The 26,846-nt window shown below is 34.2% G+C and overlaps 1 protein-coding gene and 1 long non-coding RNA gene across 2 annotated transcripts in view; one reads left to right on the plus strand and one right to left on the minus strand.

The window, feature by feature from the left end:
- Positions 1–293: 293 nt before the first annotated feature.
- The window catches only part of LOC141671306 (uncharacterized), a 127,854-nt gene continuing 101,301 nt past the window's right edge, over positions 294–26,846 (plus strand). The window contains exons 1-2 of the long non-coding RNA XR_012555042.1: positions 294–444; positions 553–662. This is a non-coding gene — a long non-coding RNA (uncharacterized LOC141671306). The remainder of the gene's footprint in view (positions 445–552; positions 663–26,846) is intronic.
- Positions 19,172–20,095, minus strand: LOC141671515 (xyloglucan-specific galacturonosyltransferase 1-like; the record flags this gene model as incomplete). Its single annotated transcript, XM_074477787.1, has 1 exon — positions 19,172–20,095. A coding segment is annotated over one exon (924 nt), but the record flags the coding sequence as incomplete, so codon positions are not given.

The following is a 26,846-nucleotide window of genomic DNA, read 5'->3' on the forward strand; positions in this document are numbered from 1 at the left end:
TGTTATTTTGACCGTAATTATTGACGATATATTCACTCTTAATAATTGAAGTATTGCTAGTTGCTACACTATAATTTCTTCACAAGTGCATAGAAGTTTCAGATCATAGACTTGTCACCGGTCTTTGCAGCTGTCTAGAATTCTTTTCGGTGACCCCCTTTTGCTGGTCAATGTTTGTTGCCTTGTTAATCCATTGATTAATGACAAGTGACCTGTAAAGTTCTAAATGACAACGAAAATGATCAATGCATGTGCTTTATTTATAATTAACTACAACGGATGATAATTGTCTGGACTCCAAGTGCGCTAAAAAGAGTAATACATGAGTGTTTGTCTTCATAACAACCAGAGTGGTGTCTTTTTGTGGATAGTTGCAGTTTACTAATAGCACTATAACATAATTAAGCAAGCAAATCATTGTAAAAGTTTCAGATCGGGTGGCAGGTACAACAACTGCGAATAATCAATGAAATGTGTTAAATAGAATACTTAATAGACACTAATTGCTTAATCTGTCGGTCGGTCCTGGATGTTGTTTGTTCATTTGAGCAGGTCTTGATTGCAGAATATGCTTCGCAAGCATTGATAGATCGATTTCAGATCACTGAGGGATGGCCTGGAAAGTGCTCATTGAAAAATAAAATGATAAAGTATCGGATCAGGTTTGCTATCATGTTTGTGCAAGCAAAACCTATCATGATATAATTTCCCAAAAAATGTAACTTCATCTTAAACTTCTTCTCTGTCCCTTCTGCTTTGCACGCCGTTGTTTCTGAACAAAATTCAACAGCTTTTTCTGGTATTTTTGGCTCAAATCTTAGGAGCTTTGCATATTCGTTTAACAAATGAAACATGTAGTCATAAACATAATCCATCTTTAGCTCATCTTGGATGAAGGTGCCATCTTTAGAAAAATACATAATGTATAAATTTTCTTTACAAGATTATTTTGTCAATGGTGCAATTATGTAGAAAAGATGGTATTTTAACTATTATAACCTTTGTGTTGAATAATATTAGCTAATATTTTCATTCTCTTGAAAAATATAAAATTATCATTTAGAAATTTTGGTTGTGTTAATTAAATGACATTATTTATGTCTAATTCAAATTTATTACTTGTCCAAAAATTTAACTATCTAAAAAATAGTCAAATTGAACAAATGAGTCCTCGGTAAATATAATATGATTGAGCTACTTCCGATACATGAGAGCAAGTACATAATTTTTGGGATCCCAATTTAGGAACATAAGTAAAAAGAGGTTTCCATTAGAAAATTGTCCAATTTACCTTGATACAAAACCCAGTTGATTTCAAACATGTATGTTAAGGAAATTGAACATTTTCTTTTTGAATGCAAGTTAAATTAAACATTAAATGGATGTGTAACGTAAATGATCAAAATTATCATATTTTTTGAAATTGATAAACTAAATATTAAACTTGAGATATGTTACTAAAAATATTAGGAAATTGTTAAATAAACTCCACATTTTACTATTTAATCTCCAATTGTCTTGTAAATGACATAACTATTAACTACCCATAACAAAGACAAATTTAATAAATTTCACTATTAAAAATCATGGGCAAATGTGTAATAAAAATGTCTAAAGTTTAAAAGTGAGTTTAAATAGTAAAATTTAGAGTGTATTTAATATATCGAGATACGCTTTCTGTATTTAAAATATATGTTATCTAACACTTGATATTTGACCAATATTTTATTTTTAAAGCACTCTCTGTGACTGAATTTATAAAATACGTTTTCTCAAATTAGATATATGTTTTTCCCATTTTCAGATTAGGTATTTCAACATAAAATAAATTATTTAATTTATATTAAATGATAATCATTTACATAGTTGAATCAAAGATGTTATCTAATATTAGTGTATCATATTTTACAGATGTCTGGTGAATCACAAACTACTCGGTTAAGAAATAAAAAATATGATATTAGCTGATATTAAATTTGTATTCGGATCTCATACATTCGACATCGATTTGTATTCGAATAAAATAATTCTAGGCTCAATCTCGACACACTAAAATAAAATGATCCAATATTGAGCCCATGAATGTCATATTCTACTCAAATTATTTTACATCCCTAAAGTTCACATAAATGATCAAACACATACACGGCTACATTGTTATTACTAATGCCCTGTGCTTCTGTGATTCAACTCACGTCTAACTTGGAAGTGAGTTGTTGAACCTAAAAAGTTTAACTTGCCGGTGGTTGGTAGTAACGTAAAAAAGTTTATCTTGTCCGAAGTAGGCTATTTAAATCTTGCCATGAACTAACTACACTTAATATGACTTGTGTTGTGTTCAAACATTGTCTCTATTTCGTATATATTTTGACTTATTTACAGTGTTGTGTGTTTTGACTACATAGTTATAATTTTTAATTTAAAATGTTTTCTTTAAAAAAAATTAATACATATCATTTTTGTTAAAATATTACAAATCAATTTTTAAATGTGTGCCGCATATGATAAGCGCAAAATTTTATCAATATAACATATTTTAAATGTCTCTTCTTTTTTAATAATCATGAACCAAACGGCATTAATCAAAATGAGAAATTATTTCATGTTTAGCGTATGCAAACAAAAAACTTAAATATATAAACAGCTTTATACGGGTACAAACACCAACTTTTGATTCCACTCTAATTACTCTAATGCCCCTGTGGAATCATGGTCATGGATCCAGCCCATCTTCTAACGGAGCACTCGGGTCGGGCTTATTAGAGATGGTCTTCTATTAGCACACGGTTATTTCCTTGTGGAAAATTTATGGTTGGGCCCGAGCCCAATGGTTTTTGTAGCACAGTCCACTCTCACTCACAATCCACTCAAACACTAGTTGGGCTGTTTGAAAACTCGGAGGAATTAACTTCATTTGATTATAATTATTTAGAAAATAATCCTGTAACTATAACTTATATCACATAATTGATAATAATTAATAAATCATTTACTAACTAAATTTGATTCTTAAAAATAGGCATTTTTTTCTTAATTAGAATTTCAAAAAAGATGAGAAAAGTCATGCATCTTCGATCCCATATTCATGGGATGCAAGGCCATATCAAGTTCTGTTTAAATATTTTCTTTTTATCTCGTTATAGACATATGTACCCGAACTCGGCTCGTTTAATTTCACAAATCGAGTTGGGTCTGCTCGTTTTTGGAACCTCAGCTCAAACTTAGATTATTTAATTAAACAAGCTGAATTGAGCCCACTTAAAAGAGTTCGAACCGCCCGACTCGAATTACAGTCCTCGATCTAATTTAATAAACATAATTTACGCTAGGGGTGAGCAACAAAAACTGAGAAATCGTACCAAAAAAAAATCGAAACCGATAAAAATCGAAAAAATCGTAATCGAACCGAACGAATGGAACGGTTATGGTTTTATCTCTATAACCGAACCGAAAAACCGAACCGTTTATATAATTACATATAATTAAAATAATACATAATATAATTATATATTATATATTTTTTAATATATAAAACCTAATATAATTAGCTTAGGAGATGATGTTCAAAACCTTCGCTGTTTAACGTACATAAGCTTTTTAGTTTAAATGTCAATATAAGCTTTGTTCTAATCTTGAACATTGTATTGTGTACAGGGCTGTCCAACGGATAGTTTGGAAATGAATCTGCCTGTATTTGTATCCGCATCCGTAATCGTCGGATTCGAATATGGATAATATCCGTTTTATATGGGATATGGATAATATCTGTTTTTTCTCAAATACGAATGTAGATATTTCGGACGAATATCATATTTTTTGAATTTTTCTATTACCCCTACCGTATTGACAATGATTTAGAACATTTTTTATGATTAAATACAAATAATATATTTATATATATATAAAGTATGTGAACAATTATATAAAATTTGTATAAACATATTATTTAAGAGTAGTGATAGGTTCCCCAAATATCTTCCCCCAGAATTTTACCAAATAACGTGCGTGACACATGGCTTATTTTAATTCGTGGGCGCATATTAATGTACGCGAGTCTCATTTTATTATTAGGAAAGTTACCAACTATTCATGTGACACATCAGATTTCTAGAAAATTTTGGGGTAATAATTTGGGGTCTCTAGCATTTTCCATTATTTAATACATTTACACAAATAACTCATAATTGACTATGTAAAGAGCTAAGAAATCTTGAAAAGTAAGCCCATTTGTTAAGAACAGTTTATGTGAAGAAGATGAAGTGACTATGTAAAGAGCTAAGAAATCTTGAAAAGTAAGCCCATTTGTTAAGAACAGTTTATGTGAAGAAGATGAAGTGACTATGTAAAGAGCTAAGAAATCTTGAAAAGTAAGCCCATTTGTTAAGAAATCTTGAACAGTTTATAGCAACCGCATTTCACAACCTTGCCGTGCTATTATAATCTTCGGCAAGTATGTAGAAACACACTCTACCTTTTTATGCATGTTTGTGTGCTAGTATGTTTCTAATGTGTGTTTCTTGAATTTTCTTGATTAGAAACATATACATTAAGATCCACCGGGGGCAGTGTCCTTAGTATTCCATTGAAATCATCATTAGTATCAAGACTTGATCTTTACATTTTCAAGGTTACAAGTATAACTACTGTGAAGTTTAATGCGTCTATAAGTCTTTGATTTATTATATTTACTAGTAGATAACCCGTGCCAAGCACGAGTCGAGATCAAAATATCGATATTTAATAATGATTATAAAAATTTATTTTCATTTTTTATTTAAATATATAATAAATAAAATTGTACGATTATTGCAATTTTCATTTTTAAATTATATGTAACTTTCATTAATTCAAATCTTATTATAACAACACACTCAACGTTATTATGTATCTATTGTCCAAAAACACATAACTAATATTTTACATCAAAACTTTAGTCGCGACATGATTGATGGATAATTTAACAAAAAAATAAATCAACAGCACTAAGTAATTGCATATTAAATTTCTTATTGTTAGCTGAATTTGTCTTTTTATATAGTTTGTGATTGCATAATTTTTTCTGATAAAATATTCATTATGTATGTATAAGTAGGTATGAATCTAGAAATTATAATGTATATACGATTTTGTTTATATAAAAACAATATAAATATGTGATATATAAGAATCAAAAAATGGGTAAAATATTACATATAGAATTATAAGTCATATATGAATAAAAAGAATAAAAATGGTATATTTAGAGTTATAACAAGATTTAAAAAAGGGTGAAACCAAAAGTTCGTAAAACCGAAAAGAGGTGAAACCAAATTATCCCTTAAAAGACGATTTCCTTATTAATTAATAATAACACTGTTTAATGGATTCTATTTTATTATTTTAATAAAAAATAAAAAAGAATTCTACAAAAATTAGAAATATCGTAATTATAATATGATTCCAATCTATATTTTGTTAAAAAAACAATATAAAACTCTACATGAAAGAGAACTACAGAGGTGAAACGAAAATACGGCGTAACCGTACTAAGATTAAAACCAAGTACCCTATCAAGAAATAGTTTAGAGTTCTACGGAAATAGAATTGTAATCATATTACAGTTTGAACAATTTTATTATTTTCAAGTGGTGAAACCAAAATACAATTTTTTATAATATTCATACCATTTTATTAAAATGGAATTCTACCACCAAATTAAACAATTCTAAATTAAAAAAATTTCACTGTATGCAAGTGGACTGCACTGAGCTTTCCACGTAAACTGGTTTACGCCTTCTAGTTAGTTTGTCATGTCGTGGCTTCATTGCTCTAGGCTTCTTTCTGACTTCTTCATCAAACCCGAAAATTCTTAAAGTTTTGTCCATATAAATCTCCATCTGTTGTTGCCTAGACTCTGTAGTAAGAAAGAAACCTTCTAAACCAATCAGATAATTTGTTGTGGACCATTGGTTTGACTCCAAATCCTCAATATCCACTTCCATTTTGTCCATAGCCTTCTTCACCTTATAAATGTTTTTAAATGGATCAAGCCATGGCCTTGCTTCTTTTCTCTGCTAAAATCGCTGCTTTAATCAGAAAGGATCCATAGGAGGAAAGACTTTTGAAATGCAGTTATAAGAGGACAATTGGACCGATGCATTTAGCGTGTAGAAGGCACTCTTTAACCGATGATAAACAACTCTTTCTTTTCTCTTCTTGCTGCTTCAAATTTGAAATCTCGTTTTTAAATCTCTATGTTCTGGTGATCTCTCAGTCTTTTCACCTCTGCCACCATATCCTCTAGCAAATTCCTCATGGTATTTGATTTACTGGGTCTTTTCTTGATGTGTTTCAACATATGCTTTTGACCTCTTTGAAATTTTTCTTGTTGGTATTCATTCAGAATTAAATCTACTCTTTTGAAACCCTTTTAACAATTTCAAGATGTAAAATCATATAAAGCAACACATTTAAACATTAGGCACATTAGTTAACCGTTTTCATTTATGTATCACACAAATAGAGAAAATTACAGGGGTGTGACTGTGATTTACACGTATTTTCAAAAAAATGGCTGGATTTTCAAATTCACATAAAGGTGGCTGAATTTTCTTTGCGCCTTTCAAATACGTGTCTGCCGTCAAGTGTAGCCTAACGGTTCTAACGGAGCAAGGGCATTTTCAGATTTTTATATTTATAATAATTATAATCTTTATACATTTAATTATCATCATCTTCTACCTTTTTCCTCTCTGGGTTCTGCCCTGTCCTCTCTTCATATTTCATCTTTTAATTATCATCAACATTATCAACGCCGCTGGTAGCTTCACCCTCCTTCCTGCCACGAATACAAGAACCCAAAATCACCTCCTAATTTCAAGTACTCATTTAAACACAGTGTAGAAGTACAGTGTACAAGCTCGGTTTCCTCAGAACTCACAGGCCTACCCACATCACAATCAAATCTTCAACGTAAAAATTACATCAACACGAAGACTGAAACTTTTATTCGGCTATACAACAAACACACACACCAACTCAACACACCATCAATATCTCTCTTTCTCAATCTCCGATCATTAAAACCATCAAACCCAACAAAAACCCAGTTTATTTCTCCCCAATTCACAAGTAACATAAACCCCCTTCTCTCCCACTCTCCCTTTCTTCGTCTCCAATAAATAACCACCACCGCCGTTGCCACCGCGGCCGGTGGTGGCCTCTACCGAGACCCCCAAATTCTTCAGTCAACATAAACATATTTATTGTATGTATAGTTTATATATATTGCTACTGTTTTTAATTAGGTTTTAGTTCCATATACACTAGTATGTTTGAATTTATGATAATTGAAGATTGAGATTATGAATGGGGCAGGGGTTGGGGTTGAGGATGGGATGATTGTATTGTATTTTTTTTTCTTACTCACAGAACTATTTTTACCTTTATACCCCTTCAATTTATGTTTTCTAATTAAGTTAACGGTGTAAACATAACGGTCATGACGGTACACACGTTTTTGAAAGGCGGGAAGGAAATGTAGCCAATATTTTGTGAATTTAGAAATTCGGCCAATTTTTTACAAATACGTGTATATCATAGCCACACCCATGTAATTTACTCCACACAAATATATGTTTTGAAGTCTTAGCAGATCAATCTTGGGGGAAAAAACAAAAATTAAGCATGTTGACAGCATAGAGCATCAAGAAAATTGATACTTACATATGCACTAGGACAATTAGTGAAATTCTTAATTGTATCGTGGCCAAAGTATTGTAAGAGTAGACCTTGGAAATTCAATTTGTCTCGAATGAAAAAGCTTGTCCCAGACTTACTCCATGAAATGATATCATTTGTATCAGGATCAGCTACCATCTCATACATTTTCCTCAAAAAAGGACTTTCAATCTCTCTAAATCCTTGTGTATACACCATTATAACCATCAGTAATATTGTAATGTTCTTTTTTATTAATCAAAACTCGATCTTTAATTTTCTGGGTCGTAAGTATAACTTTTGTGAAGTTTCTATAAGTCTTTTTGATTTACTTTATTTTTGTTAAAAGTAGTATTTTAATTTTTTTATAAAACAAGCCTAGTTTGAACAGGCTGAGCATGAAATAGCTAATTTTGCATCTAATTGTACCGACAAAATTGGTACTAGATTCAACTATTAGTGGTAAAATGTCTACCTAAATTATTTTCTATGACTTAATTCTGCCTCTTTACAACTCATTACAAGGTATTCATATGATATACAAAAGAGAGCAAAGATCCATTCCGTGTTCGATTGGCATCATTCAAATTTATGACGGGGCGAAGGTGAATGATAATAGTCTAATCTATACATATTTTACAATCGTAATTCTGTTCTTGACCAGCATTTCTTTAAGTACATAGCACACACTTTTCAGTTCGTGTTGCAAGTAAAATATATGGTCACTCTATCATACTTCTAGTTGAGTAAATTGATCATCACTTGTTGATTAACAACTGTAGTTAATAGGTATTACACCTATCAAATATGCAACAACATTTGGCATAACTGGCTATTACTTCGTGGTACAAACTTTCTGTCTCAGTTGGGTATGTTCAGAATAGGACACTTAAGCCTCTACTTGGTGGTAAATTGGATCCAGAAGCTGCTGCTGTTAATGAAAAGCTTCTGTCTAAATCTCTTGCAAAAATTGAATTTTTTTGGCTCAAAGGAGATGATAAATTTCTGCTGGGACATTTCCAACCATCCATTGCAGATCTCAACTTATTATGTGAAATTATGCAATTACAGGTAAATCTCATTTTACCATTTGCTAATATTGCTTCCTATAAAGAAGTCCAACTAAATTTTCTTGAGCATTATTAGAATTCTTTTTGTTCTTATCCAGCATTTGTTCAAGTACATGGCCATTCACACTTATCCAGTCTAATCTTCGTCACCTGTTGATCAGCAACGACATTCGGAATTATAATGGCTATTACTTCATGGTTTAAACTTTCTTTTTCAGTTGGGTATGTTCAGAATAGGACACTTAAACCTCTACTTGAAGGTAAATTGGATCCACAAGCTGTTGCTGTTAATGAAAAGCTTATGTCTAAATCTCTTGCAAAAATTGAAAATTTTTGGCTCAAAGTAGACAGTAAGTTTCTACTGGGAAATTTCCAACCATCCATTGCAGATCTAAGCTTAGTATGTGGAATTATGCAATTACAGATAACTCTCGTTTTAACCTTTGTTAATATTGCTTTCTCAAAGGAAGTCCAACTAAAATTTTAGGAGTATTATTAGATCAGATGCAATAAATTAAAAAAACTGAAGAGCAATGTCAAGCATATTTTTGTTGAATTTAGCTTTTACCTGATCGTAATCGAATATTAAGTCCATACAAGAAAGTTCTGCAATGGATTGAGGATACCAGGCATGCAACTAATTCATATTTCGACGAATCACATTCTTTCATCTTGGAGCTCAAAGCCGTGCTGACAGTGGATAGTTCGGTTGCAGTAAACCAAGAGACTAAGCAGAGGAGTCAAGCAGTGATATCCAAGTTGTAAGGACGAAACACCTGTAATGTGATCTGTGATTCTCTTGATTTAGAGCTCAGTTATGCCAAATGTTGCAAAGGAATAAAAATAAACATCCGAGTGTAGCAGTGTGCAAGAACAGATGCTCTTGTTCCTAATAAAAATTGGGCTTTGAGGTTTTGATTTTCATTAGGCCCATGTGTAGTTGCATGACAGGTGTTACCAAAACTCTTGTCTATGTTATTTAAGGAATTATAATTAATAACTATTATTAGGAAAAAATAATCTCATTATTATTAATTATATATAATTTCAATAATTAAATAATTTTAGTTTACATTACTCTTTGTCTTGAAGTATTAAGTTTCGAATTATTAGATAATTCTACATAATTTGTGATAAAATGATATTAAAACATTGATGTTGAAAAATGAAATTTAATAAATTATCGAGAATAAATATAATTAATAATATTATTTAGATGTAATTGTGAAAAATTCAACATGAATTAGGATGAAAGTTGATATAAATAAATATTTCAATATGTAGTCATAACTTATAAGAAATCCTAAATGAAATAAAAAAATAAAATAAAATTTAATGGAATCATAAAACAGGAATTATAAGAAAACAAAAATAAAATTAAGCTTAGGATCATAAGATATGTAAAAGTAAAAAACAATAAAAATAAAACCAATCTTAATAGAATTATATAACACATGGAATTATAAACTATACTATAATAACCGTAATGGATAATAATTTGGTTCAACGGTTATTCTCTAATTTTGCTTATTAAAGAAAATAAATAAATAGTATTATATATTCGCTAAATTACTTAATTGTAAAACTAATAAATATAATATACTTATTCTACTAAACTACGACCACAACGTATTTTATTATTAAAAAATAAATAAATAGTGTTATATATCCGTTAGAGTAGTAATTTGTTAAACCCCTAGACAGGGTCTACTTATTCTACTAAAGTTATCCTATTATTTTTATTATAAATTTATAATTATTATATATTTACATAAAATTTTAAAATTAAAATATGACATGATAAATTAAATTTTTTAATATTAACGGTAATTGTGCATCGCACTGAATTTAAGTTAGCACAAAAATAAAAGGTGTAACCAAAAATTTAACAAACAGGGCTAAAACTAATATGCAGTTGTTTAAGCAATTGTTTTACATATAAAAAATAAAAAAATAAAATTTTAAAGGAAATTAAAAATTGCAAAGAAATTACTAGGCGAATGGTTTAAACTTTAACCCAGAGTCGTTCTAGTTGTACAGGAATCTTTTCACATCTATCTGTTTGAAATTGTTGGATTTCAAACAATTAATCTTCCAATTCTTCCGGTTTGGGTAAATATACTAATCTTCCAGTTTTTCCAGTTTTTCACATCTATGGTGATCCGGAATTATAAATTTTATAAAAAAATGAGAATTAAATTTTATCTCTTTTTGTTGAGAACTATAATTTTATCCACTATTAAAAAAACAAAACATCAACAAATAAACCTGAATTTAGTTAAAAGAAAACAAACATGAATTTTATAATCCTTACATTACGTTAATTAATCTCATTATAACTGCTATGAATGAGCTATCCTATACTTCATAGCATCAAACAAAATTAAAAAGTTAAGTCATCGAACCACTTGCATTGTATTGTTTGAGAGAAGGGAAAGTCAATCACATTGTCTTCTTCAATGTAAAGGAATCTTCTTCAATTTATGGAAGCCAGCAGCGTTCTAGTTGTAAAGGAATCTTCTTCAATTTGTCACAAGAATCTCTTTGAAATTGTTTGAGAGAAGGGAAAGCTCCGTCCCCAACTTCCAATTCTTCCAGATTCTTGAATTTATCTAATCTTAAAATTTGAAGATTACACTTTGTTTTTCTGGTTTGGAAAAGCAATCTTAATCTGGTCCCAAACCTTTAGGTCCCATATATCATCAATCAAAACCAAATATCGGCCTCGACTTTGAAGTAACTCTGACAGGTGCTGCAGCAAATGGTACTCGTCCATGGTTGACAACTTTTGTTCGTACTCAGCTCCCATAAAAGACGTCACTAATCTCTTCAAAACATCTTTTATGTTATATTCGTTGGACACAGAAACCTTAGCACGAGTATCAAAATTTCTTAACTCGCTAGAGTTGTACAACTTTGTGGCAAGTGAAGTCTTGCCCAAGCCCCCCATTCCGTGAATTGAAATGACTTTGAGGGAGAGGTCCTTGCTGTTAAAATCATCCTCGAAACCAACCACTTCCACCTGGTTATTAATGGCGGTTATTCTCAACAATGTTCTCTCTTTCTGCTGCTTGTTTGGAGTGGCTAAGATGTTGTCAATACGGTAGTCATTTCGCCTATTCTTGATCAATTCAATCCTTTTCTTCAGTGAATCTATCTCCTTGCCGATATCATAAAGTGTAGCTTCTTCTTTGATCAAGCAAAAACAGGCCCGAACACGATCCAAGATACCTTGTTTCGGAGCTGCATATTCTTCTTGGTGAGCACTGAAATCGCTCAGGATTTTTATCGCATCATTGGCGACATCCCTAACGTCCTCCACCCAGTTGCGAATTTGCTCCTCTTCGAGTCTCGATTCTGCAGATCTTACGGAAGACTGGAGGTATCGCAATTCATCTTTGAGCCACCTTAAATTATCTTTCACTTCTAGTAGAATGTTAACTTCTTGTGCAATAAATGCACCAAGCTTTTCAATTGCAAGAGATACGATTGCATCAACCATTCTTCTTTATTAGGCTTTATGATCTGAAGGTAATCGAAGTAACTACAACAAGAACAATACTAATTTATGATTTGTAAGGTCTATTGTGCACAGAATTACAGAAATAAAAGCTTTAATTCATTGGGTTGCCTATGAGATGCTTTCACATCCTGAGTGGTGTCTTTTTGTGGATAATAATTAATAAAAGCATGTGAATGGTGTCCCTACAAAGAGGCTTTAGCAACACTGAGTTTTTACTGCTGGGACATTCCAAGCATCCATTGCGGATCTCAGCTTAGTATGTGAAATTATGCAATTACGAGTAACCTCATTTTAAGCTTTGCTAAAATTGCTTCTTAGGAAGAAGTCCGAGTAAAATAATATGAGCATGATTAGAAATGCAAAAAAGTAAATAACTGAAGAGCAATGTCTAACATATTGTTGTTGAATTTAGGTACACGTGAAAGTGATCGTTATCGAATATTAAGTCCATAAAAAGAAGAGAAATCTCAGAGGGACCATAAAAGATATAGAATGTAATTATAATTATTGAAGTCGCCGGAGACTTGTCACAAGTCTTTGTAGCAATATAGAAGAAGAGGGACCATGACAGCAGAGTAACTGGTATAAAACAGAGCATGTGTATGGTGTCCCTATAAAACAGAGCACTGTCCTTTCAATTATTGCAGTTTCTACACCATAATCGCTACAATGCAATTCTTCTTAAGTGCATAGCAAGTCTCCAGAGAAATCTACCCTATTGAGTTATTAGTCAAGCAGATGAAAGGGAAGAAATTCAGGTACTTGACAGTAGCGTTTTTTGAAATTAAGGATCCAGAGCCCAACTTCTTCGGGGGCACCATTTACTTAAGTGATTATGTCACTAGTCACCGGTCCAAATTTAAAAAAATGTCATTTTCACTAAACTTTTCGAATTTGATATTTGAGTGCTAAAAGTTGGTATTTTAACCATTTAATCTTCAATTTAGATCATATAACTATAAATAAAACTAAATATATATAGGGACACTTCACCTCTTTTAGTGAGGGCACATTATAAAATATACATATTTATACCTTAAAATTTAAATAAAAAATCGCTAATTTTTAGTTCCGTGAGGGCACGTGTCCGCCCCTACATGAATCTACCCTTGATTTTCAAGCTTGATAAATGATTTTTTTTTCCATTTCCGAGCATATAAACATTCTGCATATTGGAGGCCTAGATACTGCATTTTCCTGATAACCTTCTGTGAGATGAACTCTTGTCTTAAATTTTTAGCTAAAATTAATTACATAATACTGCATATTTCTGTAACCAAGAAAGATATATCTAACATATTAGAAATGTAAAAAATGAATAAACTTAAGGGCAATGTCTAACATATTATTAACTAGTTCTATTTAAGTTGTAAGGAGGACCTGTAATGTGCTATTAGTTTTGTTATGAAAAAACAGAACATATATTTAGCTTTATAAACATAAATGTATAATATCACAAATATAATCCATAACATTGGACGAACTTGGACGAGTACTCGGAGTTGCCCTGGCTCATACTTTTCGTATTTTAACCGAGTCCTTTAACATTGAAAACAAGTATTCCGAAAATTGACCAATTACTTAAATTTTTAGAAATGAAAATGAATATAACCAATTTTCGAATTTTATTTTAAATCTACATATTTCTTGATTTTAGTAACTAAAAGTAAAGATATGACACGGCGAAGGTGAATGATAATAGTCTAAATCACTTGCAAAGGTTGAAAGTTTTGGCTCAAAGAAGATTGTAAGTTTCTGCTAGGAGACTTCCAATCATTCATTGCAGATCTCAGCTTAGTACGTGAAATATTGCAATTACAGGTAATTGTCGTTTGAACCTTTGCTGCTAGTACTCCCTCTTTTCCATTAAATTTTATATACATTACTTTTTGACACGTTTTTTAATACTCGTTTAAATTTTAATTACATAATATTTTTTTAATTTTTTTTGAATAAAAGTTTTATGTTTAAACTTTTATTAAAAAAAAATTTGAAAAAAATTTAACAAAATTATATTTTATAAAATTCTCGAAATTCGGGTAAATAGTGCTCGTATATATCCTGGGGGAAGGAGGGAGTATATTGCCTTGATAATCCTGTGTTCCAAATCTATTTGTTGGACTTATAATTGAAATCCAAATGAGAAAGACAAGACCCATATACCACAATCAATCGGGATGTTTTTAATCACATTATATTATGTTCTACATATAACCTGAAAAATAAGACAATAATTAAAGAAAAAACAATATTTGGGGTTATATCCAGATAGTTTTAAATTATAAAAATAATTTACATTTACGAGAACAGACAATTTCATAATGAAGCTCTTGTGGTTTACAGTTCAGTTTTGCAGCATGTTGTCAGAGAAATAATAAAGAGCCTAGTGAGGAATATAAATTTTGTAGAGCAATTAGGTTATCAGAATATAAATTTTGTCAAATAATTTGTCATTCTGACATAAAAGATCAAAATCAAAATTTCATAAACCATATTGTAATTCATCAAACTTAAAAACTAAAGCAAAAGACATATATTCAAATCACAGTAAAAAATTGTATGATTATTTTATTCTCGTGTTTCAGTAGTAAATTATCTCTAATTACAGTAAAAAATTGTATGATGACCTGCAATTATCAAATTCTAAATTAGAGGATCCTTATATCCTTCGGTATTGAGAGAATCTTTTCTGGAAAATGGCTTTTGGAGCACTTTTGAGAAGGAATAACAGGGTATCTCAGATCATTTGAATGTCTTTGCTCACTACAATTTCAGTGTATATAACCTCGGTCACGGCGATTCTAAGGAGATTGCTCATTGACCAGTTTCACTCACGATCATAAGAATGACAAAGCGCAGCCAAGTAAAACCGATTTCCAAGTTGAATATCAGGTGTATCTGATCTCCCTCCTCATAATATAATACATAAATATAAATGTCTGAAGAAAATTGAAGTAAATCTTTCCAATACTAACAACTAAAAATAAAACATATTCACATAATTTTATAAATTGAAGTTATGGATACTTGAGGTCAAAGCGTTGTACCTGTAGAAATTGTTTGAGATAAGGGAAAACTCCGTCCCCAACTTCCAGATTGGTAAAAAGATGAAATCTTTAAATTTGAAGACATGGAAATGCATTTTGACTGCAAACCATTTTGTTTCCCCTGTACACCATCTTCTTTCGACTCAAGATCAGCAGTGAGATTCGGCAAACTTCCAAGGATGGGCATGGGATCTTCGGCAAAATAACTACAGACTAGACGTAAATGAGTGACTGAATCTGGCAGAAAACTGTTGAGTATACAACAACGAAAGCAAAACCCAAAGCGAATAAACAAGAACAAGAAAATAAACGACAATCACACAAGATAAAGATTTACGTGGTTCGGAAATTCCTACTCCACAAGCCGCACTAATTTTGTATTGATCTCTCACAATTTGTTGTGTTATGATTTTACAATTACATGAGTATTTATAAGAGAAGAAACTAGGCCTAAATCAAAATTACAGTCCAAATCTGAAAAGTAGACTAATCCATAAACTAATCTGAATCTGAATAGTCTATTTTCATGGGCTTAATTAATAGACTCCACAAAACCCAACAATCTCCCACTTGAAGTCTGGCCAATCTTCACTTCACTCTTGTAAGTCTAGTAAAATCAATTCTTCAATCAATAACTCTAACTAGTGCAGCGCCTTCTCATCAATCAATTCTGAAGGCCAGTTGAAGCTACGCAAAGCTTCAATTTTTCATTCGTAACCACCTTAGTCAACATATCTGCAGGATTCTTTGAACCAAGGATTTTTTTCAAGGACAAAGTACCATTACTTATCAACTCTCTTGTAAAGTGATATCTCAACTGAATATGCTTCGTTCTAGCATGAAACACGGGATTCTTCGCAAGATGAATGGAACTCTGACTGTCGCTATATAAAGCATTGTCCGCCTGTTTCTTTCCCAACTCCTCAAGAAAATTCTTCAACCAAATCATCTCCTTGCTAGCTTCAGAGATAGCCATATATTCTGCTTCTGTGGTTGAAAGAGCAATACTCTTTTGAAGTCGAGACATCCAATTAACTGCGGTGCCACCCAAAGTGAAAATATAACCCGTTGTACTTTTTTTTGTGTCCAAACATCCACCCAAATCTGTATCAGAGAACCCTTCCAAGATAACATCTTTCTTACTGAAACATAGTGCAACCTTGGATGTGTCTTTCAAGTAGCGTAACAACCACTTGACTGCTTCCCAATGCTCTCTTCCTGGATTAGACATAAATCTGCTAACAACTCCCACTGCATGAGCAATGTCTAGCCTTGTACACACCATAGCATACATTAAACTGCCAACTGCAGATGCATGAGGAACTTTAGCCATATCTTTCTTGCCTTCATCCGTTTTAGGTGATTGCTTCTTTGTGAGATTAAAGTGACTCGCCAACGGTGTACTTCTGGTCTTTGCATCCTAGACACTGAATTTCTGTAACAATTTCTCAACATACTTCTCTTGAGATAATTTTAAAGTACTTTCAGTTCTATCCCTTATGATGCTCATACCAAGTATTTGTTTTGCTGCACCCATATCCTTCATCTCAAACTCCTCAAACATCTGTCTCTTTAACCTGTTGATTTCCCTCATATTTGATCCTGCTATCAACATGTCATCAACATACAACAACAATATGATATAAGATGAATCAAACTGTGTAAAGTAACAACAATGATCCATAACACTCCTCGTGTACCCATTCTTCATCATAAAGCTGTCAAACTTCAAGTACCATTGTCTCGGTGCTTGTTTTAAACCATACAAGCTTTTTATAAGCTTGCAAAGAAGGTTTTCTTTCCCAGCTACCTGAAATCCCTCTGGCTGAACCATGTAGATGTCTTCCTCAAGATCACCATGTAAGAACGCAGTCTTAACATCTAGTTGCTCTAGATGTAACTCCTCTGCAGCCACAATACTTAGCAAAATTCTAACTGTAGTCATCTTAACAACGGGAGAAAATATATCGGTATAGTCAATACACTTTTTCTATTGATAACCCTTGACTACTAACCTTGCCTTGTATCTCTTGCTGCCATCATGTTCTTCTTTGATCCTGAACACCCACTTATTATGTAAAGCCTTCTTTCCTGCTGGTAACTCTGTTAAAGACCAAGTCTCATTCTTCTCAAGAGAACTCATCTCCTCATCCATGGCTGATTTCCACGGAACTGAATCATTCACTTGTAATGCCTCTGAATAACACTGAGGCTCCCCTTCCTCGGTCAATAAATAATATGCTGAAGGAGAATATCTTTGAGTTACTGGAACCCTGTCATCAACATACTCCGAACTCCCACTATTTCCTGCAAGATCTGTTTCTGTAATATCTTCAAGCACTGCTTCCTCTTTCTCAGGTTGTTCCTTTGTAAACTCAGAATCGACTACAAGCTTATCCTTATACACTACATTCTCATTAAAAGTAACATCTCTACTTCTAACGACCTTCTTAGTCAGTTCAACCTAAAAACGGTAACCCATATCATCTGAGCCATAACAAATGAAGATATACTTCTTTGCTTTCGGATCAAGCTTGTCCCTGTCGGAATCTTTAACACGCACATAAGAAACACAACCAAAAACTCGTAAGTGTGAAAGATTTACCTCTTTTTCCTGCCACTCTTCTTCAGGAATCTTGAACCCCAAAGGACTTGAAGGTCCTCTATTTATGAGATACGCAGCTGTGCTAACTGCATCAGCCCAAAACATCTTTGGCAACCCTGCATGTAATCTCATACTCTTGGCCCTCTCATTCAAGGTTCTATTCATGCGCTCTGCAACACCATTCTGTTGTGGTGTCTCTGGAATAGTTTTAATCATTCTAATCCCAAATTCCGTGCAATAACTTTTAAACTCATCACTACTATATTCACCTCCATTATCTGACATCAAACTCTTCACTTTTAAACCAGTCTGATTTTCAACTTCAGTCTTCCACTTCTTGAAAGTAGCAAACACATCTGATTTATTCTTCAAAAAATAAACCCATACCTTTCTAGTGGAATCATCAATGAAAGTGACATAGTAGCGAGATCCACCCAACGACGCAACTGTTGTTGGACCATATACATCTGAATGAACTATCTCTAACTTCTTAGCTTTGGGGGTCCTCCCTGATTTTGCAAAAGTAACAAGTTTATGCTATCCAAGAACACATGGCTCACAGAATCCAACTTCCAGATTCTTCAACTCTGGAATCTTCCCCTTTGAAGTTAACAGCTTCATACCTTTTTCACTCATATGACCAAGCCTTTTGTGCCACAAAGTTGAAGACTCAATCTCATCAGCAACTGTATTTGCTTCATAGCTAGATTGTTCAACAATGTATAAAGTCACCTTTTTCTCTCCACGAGCAATGACTAGATTCCCCTTTATAACCTTCCACTGTCGGTCTCCGAAAGTAACTCGATATCCTTCCTAATCTAACTGACCCACAGATAACAACATCTTCTTCAGTCCAGGAATGTACCTTACATCTTTCAACGTCTAGCTAGTTCCAAAAGAGGTTCTGATATTAATATCTCCCATGCCCGCAATATCCAAAGTCTCATCATCAGCAAGACGAACTTTACCAAAATTTCCAACTCTGAAATTTAACATTAAATCCTTGCAAGGGGTAGCATGGAATGATGCACCAGAATCCATAACCCATGATTCAACCGAACATTCAACACAACAAATCAAAGCATCGTCATCCTCCACTTCTTCAACTATGTTAGCTGAATTATCCTCTTTAATCTCACTAACCTTTGTACACTGTTTATATTAAGGGAAGAAAAAGGAGATGGTTACACGTTGGAGTCCATAGCTAACTTAACAAGTCTACAAACATTCAGTCTGTACTTATCAGGCTAACAGATTTTCTAGTTGGACTCTCACCAGGAGGTTGTAAACAGAATTCGGACTCCAAGAATAGTTTGATGATGGATTCAGGTTTATCACAACCTCCTGAACTACAATTCTGAAACTTGCATGTTCCAGTACTTGCTAAAGTGTATTGGTTGATCAGCACTGATCTTATACTGTCTGGAGAATCTGGTTTTGCACCTCCTGCAAAGCTAACGAGGTTGTTTCGGCTTGATTGGATGATCTTGAATTGCCATGAGATGATATCTTCATCAGAGTGAGGATGGAAGTAGGTAGGATGTGGGATTCCAATGTCATTAACATGCCAAGGTTGCCTTTCAATCAGTAACTTTATTAGGTTTTGCATTTCTTCAAGATTCAAAAATGTACTTACCCATGGAGAATCATCCCTTCTCCGAAAATCCCATGATACTTTACCCAAAACAAAGACATGATCTTTGCCTGAGTTTAAAGCCCATGGTTTCTGCAGTTTAAGCCATTCTACCAGTTCCAACGCCAAAGTGTCCTTAACATCAGGAGAGGCATTCTTGAAATGCCATCTCAAGATGTCTAAGCCACCATAGAATAGCTTGGCTTCATTTTCATTATAAACTCTACAAGGATGCTTCATAACCCTGGAATGAAAAATTGGTTCCATAGAATGCTGATGAGTGTTGTACCAGGCTTTTACAACCTTCGGTATTGGCTCTCCCAGTGCCTCATTCCTGAAAAATTGACAGAAATCCAACCAAGGAGACATATCACTACACCGAGCTACCAAATCCTTGTTAAACTTTGGTGGCAAATCATACACATAAACCCCTCTGCCATCACATGTTGTGAGGCTACTTGAATTCGATCTCCATGATCGATGCACCTGAAGATGCTCTTCCACCACCTTCACTGCAGATTAAACTCTGAAAGCATATTGTTATTGTTATCAACAATGTTGCTAACAATAAGGTTTTTGTTGTTCTCTTGAACATTATAACCAGGAATATCTTGTGTGACAGGAGCCTTACTTGATATCAACAATAGGACTACTCTCTCGTATATATGCTCGCTTTGAGTTTGTGATCGTCAATATTGTTCTCTTGAACAACATAAGTAGCAATTTCTTGCGTAACAAGAGTTGTGCTGTTCTTGATATCAACACTAGGAACACTTTCTCGTATGCTAACTTCAAGTTTATGATCATCAACAGAACTAGCATTAATAAGTGGAAGAGGGACATCAAAATTGGGTTGTGCACCAGCAGAAAGGCAATACAGATTGTTGAGCTTTCTCGACGATACATGGACAATGTGACCAGAGATAATGGTGGTGGTAGAAGACCAGAGGAAGACAAGAACCAAAAGAAGAAGTGTTTATAAAACTCGAGAGAGTAACTTGGAAATGATGAATTGAAAGAAACCAAGCTCTTTTACAGTTTTTTCGAAGATTTAGATCTTTTCTTAGACAGTGAAACGGCCATTTTGTTGGCTAAACAAAACTCAAGTTCCTGCTAGCGAATTTGCTTGAAGGAAAAAATTAAACTCAAGTTTAATTTTTTATTATAAATTAGTTAGAAAAATATTGAATTTGATCAAATCAAGTTCCTGGCTTTTGAATGTTTATTTTGGAGAAATTTGATTTGGTTCAAATGGATCATGTTGTTGATTGATGGAAAGTCATAATTTTTTCTCAAATTTTTATTTTTATTTGCCTTCAGTGTCTATTATATTGTTGTTGAATTTAGGCTGTTTAGTAGTGTACAAGAACATTGCAGTTGTTTAACAGAAATAATTTTACAAATTAAAAATATAAATATGAAATTTTGAAGAAACATTAAAAATTGCAAAGAATTTAAAAAGTGAAGTCACGGAACTCAGGAGCGTACTCGTTCTGGTAGTTGTACAGGAACCTTCTTCAGTTTTGGAAAACTAACTGTGTGAAATTGTTCGAGAGAAGGGAAAGCTCCGTCCTCAACTTCCAATTCTTCCAGATTAGGAAAATTATCTAATCTTAAAATTTGAAGAGTTGGAAACCCATTCTCACTGCATACCATTTTGTTCCCCCGTCCACATCAATCAACTGAAGAGCAGCGAGGTTCAACAAACTTCCGAGAGTGGGCATTGGATCCAAAACATCCTCTATTTGGTAGTCGGTTGTTCGGTACAGTTGTTTGGTACAACAAATAACAACCGTCTGATCTAAAGTCAGATAGATGGGAACCGTTGGATGCAATAATAAAATAAAATAATATTAATATTTAAACGGCTCTCATGAATCCAGAGTTCGAACCCCATCAACAGCTTATTATATGTAAACTTTTATATTCTTTATTTTAACAATTTTCATAGGTTAAGGGCCCGAGTCCGTGAACAACATATTATATTATATTATCAATTTTCAGTCAAGTCTCAAATTATAACAAAACATGTATTATTATAACTTATTATGTTATTCAATTTATTTTTTTAACTATTGAAAATATATATCAAAATATAATAATTTTAAGATATAATTATATTATTAAAATCATTCAAGTGTTAAAAGCAATTCGTGCATCGCACGAGTTATAGGGTAGTATTTATTATACCAGAACATTGCACAATCTTTGCCATCATACTATATGTCCTGCTTCCTGCTACCCAAATCATTTTGTTCTGAGATTGAACGCATTCTAAATAAATTCTGGTGGAGCTCTACCCCAGGTTAAAACAAAGGAATAAACTGGTTGTCTTGGGACTCCATGATCATGGCTAAGAGTAAGGGAGGTCTGGGGTTTCGAAGCCTATATGGGTCAATATTTCCTTAATTGGTAAATTATGTTGGAATTGTTAGAATATAATCTAAACTTGTTTTATTTATTTATTGCTTATTTACTATATCTGCAAATAAATTGCTGTCACTGATTTATTTGAGGCAGCAAGTTTAGGTCGTGGTTGTTAGCGTTGATTTAGGAGTTGATACAGGAGTGGAGTTAAAATAGGAGAGTTCCTGATTTGTCTCAATCACTGCTGTATGTTTAGCTATTTAGTTCCTTTCTACACTCATATGATAATTGAGTGGTTTCACATTGTAAGCAAGCATTTTATTCAATAAATACAAAAACCGAGCTTTGGCTCATCTGTATGTGTGTTGATTATTCCGCAGACTTACAATATACATTTGAGTAAAACGTTTCTGGGCTCTACAAAGTGGTATCAGAGCTTGGGAGCCAATACTCGATCTGGTGTATTAAAGACAGCTACAATGGATGGTAATAAACTCAAGGGAGGGTCTGTTGGTTTGAGTTATCCAACGTTGACAAGGGAGAACTATACTGCTTGGTCCATGAAAATGAGGGTGTTTATGCAAGCACATGGGGTGTGGGACACTATTGAATCTAGTGATCCCAAGATCAAATTTGAGGACAAGATTGACAAGGTGGCACTTGCTATGATTTATCAAGGGGTGCCTGAGGATGTATTGTTGTCCTTGGCTGACAAAAGGACGGCAAAGGAAGCCTGGGTTGCAATCAAGACCTTGTGTCAAGGTGCAGATCGAGTAAAGAAAGCTCGGATCCAAACCTTGAAAGCGGAGTTCGAAGCTATGAGTATGAAGGACAGTGATCCGCTTGATGATTTCTACATGAAGATGAATGGGCTCGTGTCAAATATCCGTGCTTTGGGAGAAGAGGTGAGTGAATCTTACATTGTGAAGAAATTACTTCGTGCAGTCCCATCGAAGTTCTTACAAATTGCGTCCACGATAGAGCAATTTGGAGATCTTGAGAAAATGTCTGTAGAAGAGGCAGTTGGATCTCTCAAAGCGCACGAGGAGCGGCTGAAAGGGAAAACTGATAAAAGGAGCGATCAACTGCTATTGACAAAAGAAGAATGGTTGAAGAGCGAAAGAAATGAGGAGAAACTCTTGCTGACTAAGGAAGAATGGCAAAAACGTTCTAATAGAGGAGGAACAGATGGATCTGCAAACCCACGGGGTCGCTGGGGACGTGACAAAAGTCGTATAAAGTGCTATAATTGTCACGTATATGGTCACTATATGGCAGAGTGTCGAAAGCCAAAATGAGAGAAAGAACCAAAAATGGAAGCTAACTTATCACAGGTGGATACTGATGGTGAAGAACTCACATTACTCTTGGCTGAGTCTGGAGAGGAGGATACACAGAGCATGATGTTGTTGAACGAAGAAAATATTGTACCGAAATTAAAGCAGGACAAAGGTAGATATGCTGATTCTAATGTTTGGTATCTCGATAATGGAGCAAGTAATCACATGACGGGCCAACGGTCTAAGTTTAGCAAATTGGATGAAAGCGTGACAGGAGAAGTAAGGTTTGGAGATGGTTCTAAAGTGACAATCAAAGGAAGAGGTTTGATACCCCTCAAGTGCAAAAATGGTGAAATAAGGTATCTACAAGAGGTATATTACATCCCATCACTTTGCAACAATATTATTAGCTTAGGACAACTATCAGAGGAGGGAAACAAAATTGTAATGAAAGGAGAGTTTTTGTGGGTTAATGATAAGCTGGGACAGTTGGTAATGAAAGTAAGGCGGACTGCAAATCGACTGTACAAGATTGAGATTGAAGAAGAAGGGGTGACTTGTTTGTTAACAAAAATGGAGGAAACTACGTGGTTGTGGCATTCTCGTCTCGGGCATGTGAATTTTCCCGCACTTGTACTCATGTCCAGGGAAGAGATGGCCTATGGATTGCCAAAACTAATTCAACCCAAAGGAATATGTGAAGGTTGTTTGATGTCCAAACAAGTCAGGAAGCCTTTCCCATCACAAGCCAATTTCAGTGCCAAAACGGCTCTTCAACTGATACATGGAGATATTTGTGGCCCGTTTACTCCACCAACACCTGCAGGTAACAAGTATTTTTTCCTATTGGTTGATGATTGCAGTCGTTATATGTGGGTTTATTTGTTAAAAACCAAGGATGAGGCGTTTGAAGTTTTTAAAAAATTCAGAAATTTAGTTGAGAACATTCCTGAGTTGAAAATAAAAGTTTTTAGAACAGATCGAGGAGGAGAATTCTGTTCAAATAACTTCAAAAATTATTGTGATGAGGCTGGCATTCAGAGACATTACACAGCCCCATACTCACCGCAGCAGAATGGAGTTGTGGAACGTCGAAATAGAACCGTCGTGGCCATGACAAGAAGCTTTCTTAAAGGAATGAAAATGCCTTCGAGTTTCTGGGGAGAAGCCGTAAGACATTCTGTTTATATACTGAATATGTTGCCGACAAGAGTACTTACAGGAAGAACACCTTATGAAGCTTGGAAGGGAAAGAAGCCAAATCTTCAGCATATCAAAGTGTTTGGATGTGTTGCTCACATGAAAGTACCAGGAGTGTATACAAAAAAATTAGATGATCGTAGTAAAGTTGTTGTTTATTTAGGAAATGAGCCAGGAACAAAAGCTCATCGCTTGTATGATCCAAAAGATGGCTCTGTACTTGTGAGTCGGGATGTTATATTCGAAGAAAGTAGAGGCTGGACTTGGGAACAGCAACCACCAAGCACCGTAAACACGACTAGTACACTTACACTGACGGATATGAGATTAGATGACCTTGAAACAACAGAAACGAAAGAAAATGTAGGGGCGAGTATTCAGAATCAACAGATGTAAACCATAGTCATTCTGACAGTCAAACACCTGAAGCCGGGACTCCTCATACTGAAAGGAACTCCAGCACTGCAAGATCATTTTTAGAAGAGTCTGGAAACTCGAGTTCGGGAAGCTCAAGTGGTGAATCGAACAGTGGACCTGTAAGGATGAGACTGTTAAGTGATGTGTATGATGATACTTCAGAAATTGATTTACCAGATGATGAACTTATGATGCTGAGCATTGATGAACCCACTTCGTACAAACAGGCTGCAGAGGAGGACGAGTGGAAAAAGGCAATGACAACAGAGATAGAGGCTATTGAGCAGAACAACACATGGGATCTAACTGAGTTGCCTCAAGGGTGTAAAGCGATTGGTTTGAAATGGGTTTACAAATTAAAGAAAGATGCTGATGGCAGAGTTATAAAACATAAAGCACGATTAGTCGCGAAAGGCTACGTACAACAAAAGGGCATTGATTATGAAGAGGTGTTTGCTCCTGTCACTAGAATAGAAACTGTGAGGCTGCTACTTGCACTTGCAGCAAAAAATTCCTGGGAAGTACACCACTTGGACGTTAAATCTGCATTTTTGAATGGAGAATTACAGGAAGAAGTTTATGTAGTGCAGCCGGAAGGATTTGTAAAGAAAGGACAGGAGTACAAAGTTTATAAGTTATTGAAGGCGTTGTATGGTTTGCGTCAGGCGCCTAGAGCTTGGTATGCTCGTCTCAGCAAGTGTTTAGAGGATCTAGGATTTTTTAAATGCCCATATGAACATGCCGTTTATACGAGACGTGGGGGGGAAGAAGTGCTAGTAGTTGCAGTTTACGTAGATGATTTGCTAATCAGCGGGACTAGTATAGCAAATATAAGAAAGTTTAAAAAGGAGATGAGCAATGTATTTGAGATGAGCGACATGGGTAAGTTGTCATACTACTTGGGCATGGAAGTTGAACAAAGAGATGGTCATATTGAAATTAAGCAGACTGCATACGCAAAGATAGTAGTGGAGAAGGCTGGAATGAAAGGATGTAACTCAGTAAGGTATCCGATGGATCCAATGGTGAAACTAGACAAAGATGAACGGGGAAAGGCAGTTAACACAACACAGTTTAAGAGCATGGTTGGAGGGCTCAGGTATCTTGTTTTTACCAGGCCGGATATAGCTTTTTCCGTTGGTGTAATAAGTAGATTCATGGAGAGACCCACAACATTGCATTTGGCTGCAGCAAAACGTATTTTGCGGTACGTGAACGGAACTCTTGACTACGGGCTGATCTACACCAAAGGTGAAGGAAACTACTTATTGTCAGGCTACTCAGATAGTGATCTAGCGGGCAACGTGGATGACAGGAAGTCTACAGGAGGTATGGTTTTTTATTTGAACGAGAATCTTATTACTTGGGTGTCTCAGAAACAAAAATGTGTGGCGTTATCTTCCTGTGAGTCCGAATTTATGGCAGCAACAGCCGCTGCTTGTCAGGGAATATGGTTGTACAAATTGCTGAGGCAGATAACGGATATAAAGGCTGGACCAGTGGTGCTCTATATCGATAACAAGTCAGCAATAGATTTAGCAAAAAACCCAGTATTCCACGGGAGGAGTAAGCATATAGACATTCGTTACCACTTCATACGTGAGTGCGTAGAACGGGGAGAAATCATTCTTAAGCATGTCAACACAAATGAACAGCGAGCTGATGTGTTAACCAAGGCATTGTCCAGAGTTAAATTTGAAGGAATGCGTGAGTTGATGGGCGTGAAGAACTTGCAACCGAGTTTAGATTAGGGGGAGCTTGTTAGAATATAATCTAAACTTGTTTTATTTATTTATTGCTTATTTACTATATCTGCAAATAAATTGCTGTCACTGATTTATTTGAGGCAGCAAGTTTAGGTCGTGGTTGTTAGCGTTGATTTAGGAGTTGATACAGGAGTGGAGTTAAAATAGGAGAGTTCCTGATTTGTCTCAATCACTGCTGTATGTTTAGCTATTTAGTTCCTTTCTACACTCATATGATAATTGAGTGGTTTCACATTGTAA

Source organism: Apium graveolens, chromosome 7 (assembly GCF_009905375.1).
Source record: "Apium graveolens cultivar Ventura chromosome 7, ASM990537v1, whole genome shotgun sequence".
Classification (NCBI taxonomy): domain Eukaryota; kingdom Viridiplantae; phylum Streptophyta; class Magnoliopsida; order Apiales; family Apiaceae; genus Apium; species Apium graveolens.